An 8,715-nucleotide genomic window follows, 5' to 3' on the forward strand; every position below is an offset into this window, starting at 1 on the left:
GAAAGAACCCAAAAAGGAAAATAACAATGCCGACTTGTGTTTAAGGAGAGAGCTAAGATTGTAGGATGAATTGTACCAAATGCGTGGGACAACAGCAGCAAATTGCACGGATGTTGTTGTCACTTGTCAGTTGTCCCCTTTTATAATTGCACGGATGTAAAAACCATTTTAACTGATGAAACAAAGAAACCTTCGACGGCAGGGTTTGAACTGGCTCAGATTTAGTTCGGTTTCGATGCGAGATTCTAAAATACTAGGTTCGTGGTGACTTGTGACAGTGATGATTAGTTAATAAATTAGAGCTGGTTGAGGAGTAGATGGTCGACGGTAACCCAAAATATTAAATAGTGCCATTTAATACATGCAAAGACATTAAAATCATAGAGCTTCTCCAAATCAATAATTAATGTTCATTACGACATAGGAAGTAAGGAAGACAAAGATATCATCCAGACCAACATTTCTCCCCTTTTATTAATCAACCAACCAACGAATCAATTACAAATATTCAAAAATAGTTGAAAGCAACATCCAACCACAATTTCCCTATCCAAAAAAAAAAACCCATCCAACCATAATAATAACTAATGAGGCGCAGTTAGAAATACAAGAGGATGGAGGTTATGTTTAACATTTTGGCGGTTGAAATCAATCAACAAATAGTAAATTTTTAAATTTGAGAAAATATATAATTAGTTTGGAGATTAGGACTCCCAAATATTGGGATATGAAATTAGGAGCCACATTTGAAATGAAAATCCGTTTGAGATTCAAGTTTTAGTTCGGCACGTGTGAAGCATGCAGAACTAAACTAGGACAAACTACACAACCCTACACAATTTGAGGGTCTAAATTCATGGACCAAAAAAACGCTCATGCCAACAGCTAGCTTCTGTGTTGCTGACCAACAGATTCAGTAGTGAGTAAAAACGGCAGTCTCTACGATTCCATTGCCTTTATAAGAAATGCAGTCTCTAGTGCCGATTCCTTGCACTGGAGGTACCTGTTTTCCTCTACTATGTCTGTTGTCAAATTAAGCAGTATTGGACGCTTTGGGTCGTAAACTGTAAGTTCACGAACTCGTGCAACCCATTTTGCAGCTTCCCACACTCCAAAACTGAAACATGTCAAACAGAAAGATCATAAACACCCAGCCAACTCTTTTCATTTGCTGGCTGGAAGTAGCAGTAGAAGGACTAACATAAAGGGAAGCAAAAATTACCGTGTATTGAAAGACGAGGATATCAATACAGCTGGATAGAGAACATCCTTCTGAATATTGTCGTATGGAGAATAGTCACGTATAGCATGAAAATCATTAATGTCCCCAGGGTATCCAAACTCTTCATAGTCAACAGCTGTGAGCGGTATAATGGGATAGAGAAGAGTGCTCGTTGCATCTAAAAATGGAACCTAACACGCGAAAATAGCGACTTAAGATATGTAAGATTCAGCATGAGTACTCATTTACTTAAGATTGTACTGCCTCCTTACAGACAGACAGACATATTTGCAAATGGCAACTTTCAATGTTTTCCTTTTATGGTGCTGTTTCTCTTTTTTCAAAATATAAGTAGTTTCCCATTAAAATTGTCAAAGAATATGATCCGGTTCTCTTCAAGCTGAGATTCCAAAAAAAAAAACTGTATAGAGCAAAAATCCATTTAACCAAAGCAAGCACATCAACAACGGACATGAAGATCCATATTTACCTTCAAAACTGCAGCAGTAAACAAATGTGGGCATTGATTGATGGCTGAAGCAACTACAAGTCCTCCAGCACTATAACCTGAAGCAGCGAGCTTTTTTCCATGGACAATTTCTTTGTCAACAAGGAAATTGGCACAGGCTATAAAATCCTTGATGGAATTAATCTTCTTTGTACATCTTCCATCATGATGCCACTTCTTACCTCCACCGCCTCCACCTCTAGAAATACAGTATACAAAAGAATCCCCTTTAAGTGGCAGTATCAAATTTATTAAGTAAATTGCAACTAAGCTAAACATAACTTGGTAGTATTTAACACAAATCAGACCTAACATCAGCATAGGCAACCATCCAACCACGATCAAGAAGGCTTTTCAACTCACTGCGCCACCTTTTATCGAGTAGCTCACCATAAGCTCCATGCACATGAAGCAATCCAGGGTTCTGATCCTCTTTCTTGTTTTTGCAAGAGTATACAACAGTCAATGGAACCAAGACTCCGTCATAAGAAGAGACATTATGCTGTTCACAAGCATAAAACTCAGAAAGATCATTCCACAACTGCTGATCATCAGAGCTGACTTCATTTGCAGAATTCAAATTATCTGTATTTAAGGTTTTCTCGCTGATGCTTGCTGAAGAAGCTGTTCCATACAAAACCTTTGTTCTTTCATGAAGAATATTCTGCTGTTGAATGATCTTCCAGTTTCCATTTGACAGGTCATAATCAACCACAGCATCTGGCATCTGCAAGAGAACTCAGAAATGGGTATATATAATCCACTGTTTCAAGAAACAGAATAAACATGCAGATGATGCAAAACAAATGTGTAGAAAAATTACGAAGCCTCATACTTTCTTTCAAATGTTGGATGATAGAAGTTCAGGAGTCATGACACTGAATGAAGCATGTTAATGGACTTAAGTTGAAAATCTTCTGCTTCTACTAAATAATGAATCAAAATCAAGCTGGGCAGACATTCAAAAATTCAAGATCAGTTGTTTGGCAAAGACCGCAAGAACTAAGTTAGGGGCACAAAGTACAGCATGAAAAGTATATATCCACAGTTTTTTTTGCTATAACCCATTATCAAGGCATCTGGCTAAAGAACAATGCTGCACAATCTTTGGAAGAAGAGAGTAACTCACATACCACAGGTGACGATATTGTAAAGCGCATCTTTGATGAATGGTAGTCATAATTTGGTCCAGGTGAAATTTGCGAAACATATTTTGGAAGAGGCAAGAATTGTGGGTGAAGCTCTTTTAGATGAACTGGTCCCTGTTACAACATAAAGTAAGAAAAGGGATGTGAATTCTAAGTCAAGGCCCATATGTCAAACAAACACTTTCATAATGAAATTGTTGTCATCAATGCATGATGGCATGATGAACACATACCCTAAAGAAGTTGGTATTGTTAACCTACCTTCCCAGCAGGCAAAGGTAAAGCAACAGAACAAAGTCTAAAGTTTCGCCCTTCCCTTATATTAAGTACCAAGTGTGTATGACTGAAATCCACATCCTCAAAAACCCAGTCTGGGTCACTGACGAATACATCCTGCAGTATACATGACAACAAACATTATGTGAGAATAATAATCAATTTGAGATTGAACACAGAAAGTCATGCAGATAAAAGCAGAACAGGTCAAACTTGATTTGAAAATCTAATAAACACTATCAATTTCAGAGCCATATACTGATAAAGGAACAGAAAAGACAAATGAGCTATAGAGCACATCTAAAGCACGGAATGACAAACTAAATAGAAAAACAAGAAATTAAAGTTCAAAATGCAAACAGGAAAGATTAATCGAAAAAGAAAGAACACATGGTTAAGCCACAGACCTCCCATATTCTTGGACTGCTTGAAGAATCCACAGGACTACGAAGGAGATAATGGTTATCAACTGACTGCCCTCCTTTGGCAGCATCTGTAAACAGAAAAAGATATCCTTGGTGATGCTCAAGTACGCAATGCGCTATACCTTCACACTGCCAAACTAAGTTCAACCCCGACAATGGATCAGCTGCATTTATCAAAAAGACCTAAAAAGATGTCACAGATACTACATCCCTTCAACCAAAATTCACATTTTAGCAGACCACAAAAGTCATCTTCAAAGCAATACCTTGGAAGACGCAGTAGAGAAGGTATTTACAGTCACAAACCGGAAATCTTTCGTGTGTCTAATGTTGACAAACACATTATTATCCGATTCTTCAAAAACCAAAACGTCCTCATCAGTCGATCCAATCATGCTACAATACATCCTGCTCGAGAAAACACCTAAGTTACCACAGCACAATTACATCATCATAAACCAAAAAAACCAAACATGCATTGTAAACTTCACACATTGCCAACCTATATGGCCGCTTGTTCTGATCGGTAACAACATAAAGCAATGCCTGCCCGTCTTTGGCCCAAGCCAAATTCGAAACACGCTCCGCTTGAGGCTTACTACACAATGCACCAGAATTCAAGTTCCTAACAGACAACCTAAACAAGTCCTTGTCTTTATCATACATTGTATAAGCAATAAACCGATGATCCGGCGAAACTTCCGATAATTCTTCATATGCATAACCTACACAAAATTAAACCAAACTAGAACCCAAAAAACACTAAAAGAAAGTAACTTTTTTTTTTTGTTAAAACAGTAAAAAAGAAGCAAAATTTACCTCCAAATCTTTGAGCTTCTTGATTGTAATCAATCAGCTTCTGCTCAATTCTCTTCCCGGAAGTAAAATCAAACCCAGCAGAAGGCGACTTATGAGAAATGAACTCGTCGTGTAAACTCGCGAGTCGACGACACAGCACCGGAAACTGCTTACCTTCCTCCACGCGCCGGTAGTACAACCTTAGCAAAAGCACCAAACTTTGTCAACAACGTTAAAAAAGGACGAAATTGAGACCATTATTACGGTTCCGTACCATGGTCCGAATTTGAGGGGAGGAGTGGAGAGGTCGAAGGATAAGCGGGAGGCCATCTCGGACTGGAGCTTGCTCTGGAGGCGGTCGGTGCCGTACATGACAGCTTCGGTGTACTTGTCTTCCTGTTCCATGTACATGTCCATGTGTCGCATGGCGACCTTGTCGTTGAGCTTGGACATCCAGCTGTAGGGGTCCTGCCACGTGTGGTCGTGGAGGGTGAAGGTTTCGGGCTTCTGGGGAGGGTTTGGCGGCTTTGGAGGGGATTCCGGCGGCTTTAGGGCCTTGAAGTGGGCCAACCGTAGATGGCGGAGATGGGGGCGGAGGGGTTTTACCTGGTGGAGCATTTTGGGGTTTAAGTGAAAGGCTTCTTTTTCTTGGTCTGGGGGTTTAAGTAAAAAGTTGAAGATAAATAAAAGCAGGGCAATGCTATTCACTAGTTAGAAATCCCACGCTTTGCTGCGGGTAGTATCACTTCGTTCAAGTTGTATAACAATTATCAATTGCTTTCTAACTGAACTAACAACTAATAGTAATCAAATGAAGTTATCTAGTTCACAAAGGGGAGGGAGCCCAAGTACTTTTACAGTCTTCTCCATGTTCTAACCATTTAACACATTCCTCCTGCACATAATAGAAGATACCAGCAAAGCAAGTGTGAGACTTCGCTCAAACAGATTCCAATTCAACATGAGTTTAAATTAAGTTGAAGAGACTTGGTGTCTAAAAAGAAAGGAAGCAAATTCTTGTAACACCTACCATATGGATCACATATTTTGAGCATAAGTGCCCAATTTTAATGAGGTTGTACTGCCTACCGCCTTTGAATGTTTCTAATGCCTAAAATCAAAATTTTTGTATAGTCAGGTTGGAAAATTGGCAAAAAGAATAAAAATAAAGTTAGAGGACCAGTTATGATCTACCAAATACACAGTATCTGTACAAAGGATATCAAGTTAGAGGACCAGTTATAAGCAGTGAAAAAAGCATTAACATATCAGTTATAGGACCAATTATAAGCAGTGAGAAAAGGAAATCAAGTTAGAGGACCAGTTATAGGCAGTGAAAAAAGCATTAACATATCAGTTATAGGACCAATTATAAGCAGTGAGAAAAGGTAATGAAATATAATCAGTGAGCAAGGAGCAAAAAGGATAACATTGTTCCAGCAAACAAAGTGAGGAGTCCAAAATTTCATCTGTCAACTCTTTGTTAACAAATCATGCATATCTGTTACTACTTAGAACCATAGTGGATAGGCTATACTGATCTATACAGGGACGGAAAAGAAGTGCATCGATTTGGAATTAACTCAAGCATAGGACACCAATTGCAGAACCAACCAATTCAGAAATTTAACCAACAAAACTCAAAGGCATAAATAAGAATGTCAAATTAGGATAAAAGCTAAATGATTTAATTCACCAATAAAAAATGCCATGCTGGTACTCCTTCATATTTCAAAATAGTAATTGCTGCAGGTCCATATGTACAGCATATGCAAAACCCAGAGAGGGCATAACCAATAGCTAAGCTGATCAGAAAAATGTTCAATTTTTTAGAGCAGCACATAAGTTTTAGATGACTCTAAAAGAGTATATTTCTGTTTTGGTATACCCTTCAACACTTAAGGAACTGGGAATGTTTTCATGAAACAATTTGATTAGAATAATAGTACAGGCATGACGGGGAAAAAAATGAGATTAGAATCATTTCATTGTGGAAGTTCTTCATAGAGATGAAGTTGAGCATTTTGTCCATTCATATATAGTATGCTGCATCATCAAAATTTCATATACAGAGAACCAAAATTTACGGTAAATCCGGAAAAGCATGGAACCAATCACTCTAGGAACCCAGAACGCAAATAATACAAAGATGAAAAATCTGATTCAATCGAAATTAGAGAGAAAAAAAAAAACTCACACATGCACAAAGTCTCAAACTTGAGAAATGGATTGAAGCACCACGCTAGTGATGACGTCGGCTCAAGATGAATACCGAACAGAAATCGCTGAGATGGGAGGAGAGGGAGTGCGGCGAGAACAAAAGAAACAGTCCGTAGAAGAAAGAAGAAACCGATGGAAAAAGCAAGGGCAGAACCGGCATTTTACTGTTAAATGAACAGTCCACGGAAAATATTGATGAGTTCACTCAATCAGTTAAAGCAAGACAATCAAGATCAAGAGACCAGCCATAATGCTAACAAAAGGTATGCAGAAAAAGAAGAACAATCAAATGGTACGTAAAATTGATTTGGCAATAGGCCAACCAATGCGAAATTGAAATCAGCATTACCACTCTGGGATCAAACATCATCACAATACAATCATTTCAAACTTAAGGTGTTTGTGTGTGTTAGATCTGCATAACCTAAGAATTTGAAATTTCTTAGGCAAATTGACCTGTCTTACTGTCTTAGAGTAGGCATTGTAATTGCTTTAAAGGTCAACTTCTTCCTGAGCATCTTGATCTCAGCTTCTAGAGTTTCCTACAAAAGAATGGAAAACTTTCAGAATAAAAACGGGCTGTACATGTACACATTTTAATTACCAATTTGCATTGCACTTCTACAAAAGCATTAAGGGAAAGCTAGAATAGCACTAATTTAATATGCCAGTTTCATATTTTTTTATCTGCTAGCTAAAAGAACCAAATATTAAGTACTTAATGGCACTTACTAAATGCAGGACAATTATAAAACTATATAACTCCACAAAACATTTTTATGGAGATAAAACTGAGCTTGTGAATGCTCTTTCCAGAGGACTAATGACCACACTCTGACAGACTCTTGACTGACCGAAGCCACATTTGCATCCCAACAATGAGAGTGCACCTCTGTGGAGTGCCATGTATAAGTTCAAAATATTGTGTTGTCTGATTAGTAACAACATATGACAATATAACAGAGTTTTTGCAAGTCAACAGATCAATGAAACTGTTGAGAATTTAGTGAAATAAATAGCAGCTAATCATACCTGCAATGAATGTGTGTGCCTATCACTCAGCATCGATAAATTGTCCAATTCTTGGCTGGAACCTCGCCTGTGCTAAACTTCCCTGCATCATTAAATGGCTAAGATTTAGAACAAAAACAAACTAGAATTATTGGCAATTTTCAAAGAATTGAAGTAGATCCCAAAATTTAACCTTAGAAACACAAATGCACGAATACTGATTAATACTCCAAAAGCGAATGTCATTGTTCACGTCACATGAGAAAAAAAGGTCATTGTTCTTAGGGTGGAAATCAAGTGACATTAAATGATAATTTGGCTGCAATAATGAACTCAAACACTTCAGAAATCAAAGAAAATTAATAATTTTCAGCTAGGGTGAACCACTATATTTCAAAGTGATTGACAGTGTAATAGTTGAGTGACCAAAGTGATATTTTGAAACTTCAGTGACCAAAGTGTCGAATGAGTCATAGTTGAGTGACCATTTGTGGAATTCTCCTTAGTAAATATGCAATTATTAGTAAGTATAAAGGTAAAATGGGTTATTCCATTGCTACCAAACAACTTTCAAAATGATGAAAATAACATCAAGATTCTATTGCAACTTTTTGTCATCACCCATCACATAGGCGTGTTTCTTTTAAATTTAAATTTGCTGCACTCATTTGCTCTTTAAATTTTATTTTCTTTTGCATTTAAGTTTGTTTATTAGCTCGTTGTGAATAGAGTTGCAAAAATTTTGCTTTCTTTTGCATTAAGTTGTGTACCATAATGCATGTAATTTTAAATTTTAGTGTGTTTCATGTGACCACAAACTCTTCAGACCGGCAAACTTTGTATTTCAACCAGCAAAAGCTAGTATATAGCCAGCATAAACAGAAGGAAGCAAGGTACGTTAGAGAAGAAATTTTCTAAGTATCAATAAGGATTAAATATCATTTACTCTCTATACTTATAAGGTTTCATCGTTTCAATCCTTGACCTTCGAATTTCACCTAAAAAGTCCCTGAACTCTCAATTTGCTCCCAATTCGTCCCTGCCATCAAGCCTTCGTCCAATATTCCGTTATTTCGCTGACGTTGCAGTCATTTTCATGCCAAGTCA

General features: G+C 37.5%; 1 protein-coding gene across 3 annotated transcripts; it reads right to left on the reverse strand.

Moving 5' to 3' along the window:
* Nucleotides 1-474: 474 nt before the first annotated feature.
* LOC112197237 (protease 2) lies at nucleotides 475-7,042 on the reverse strand. Of its 3 annotated transcripts, XM_040511698.1 has the most exons (14): nucleotides 6,575-7,042; nucleotides 5,408-5,488; nucleotides 4,652-5,272; nucleotides 4,399-4,577; nucleotides 4,082-4,304; nucleotides 3,846-3,987; nucleotides 3,562-3,762; nucleotides 3,140-3,271; nucleotides 2,864-2,992; nucleotides 2,039-2,457; nucleotides 1,713-1,929; nucleotides 1,223-1,413; nucleotides 939-1,117; nucleotides 475-532 (listed from the first exon to the last, which is right to left on the reverse strand). In XM_040511698.1, the coding sequence occupies exons 3-13, from the start codon at nucleotides 4,993-4,995 to the stop codon at nucleotides 940-942; spliced, it is 2,355 nt and encodes a 784-aa protein (XP_040367632.1). In that variant the 5' UTR covers nucleotides 4,996-5,272; nucleotides 5,408-5,488; nucleotides 6,575-7,042; the 3' UTR covers nucleotides 475-532; nucleotide 939. The 3 variants fall into 3 exon arrangements, with proteins under 3 accessions (XP_040367632.1, XP_024193636.1, XP_040367636.1); XM_024337868.2 differs by lacking the exon at nucleotides 475-532 and having other exon boundaries at nucleotides 547-1,117; XM_040511702.1 differs by lacking the exons at nucleotides 475-532; nucleotides 5,408-5,488 and having other exon boundaries at nucleotides 547-1,117.
* Nucleotides 7,043-8,715: the final 1,673 nt, after the last annotated feature.

The sequence above is a fragment of the Rosa chinensis genome, chromosome 1 (genome assembly GCF_002994745.2).
Source record: "Rosa chinensis cultivar Old Blush chromosome 1, RchiOBHm-V2, whole genome shotgun sequence".
NCBI classification, from domain to species: Eukaryota; Viridiplantae; Streptophyta; class Magnoliopsida; order Rosales; family Rosaceae; genus Rosa; species Rosa chinensis.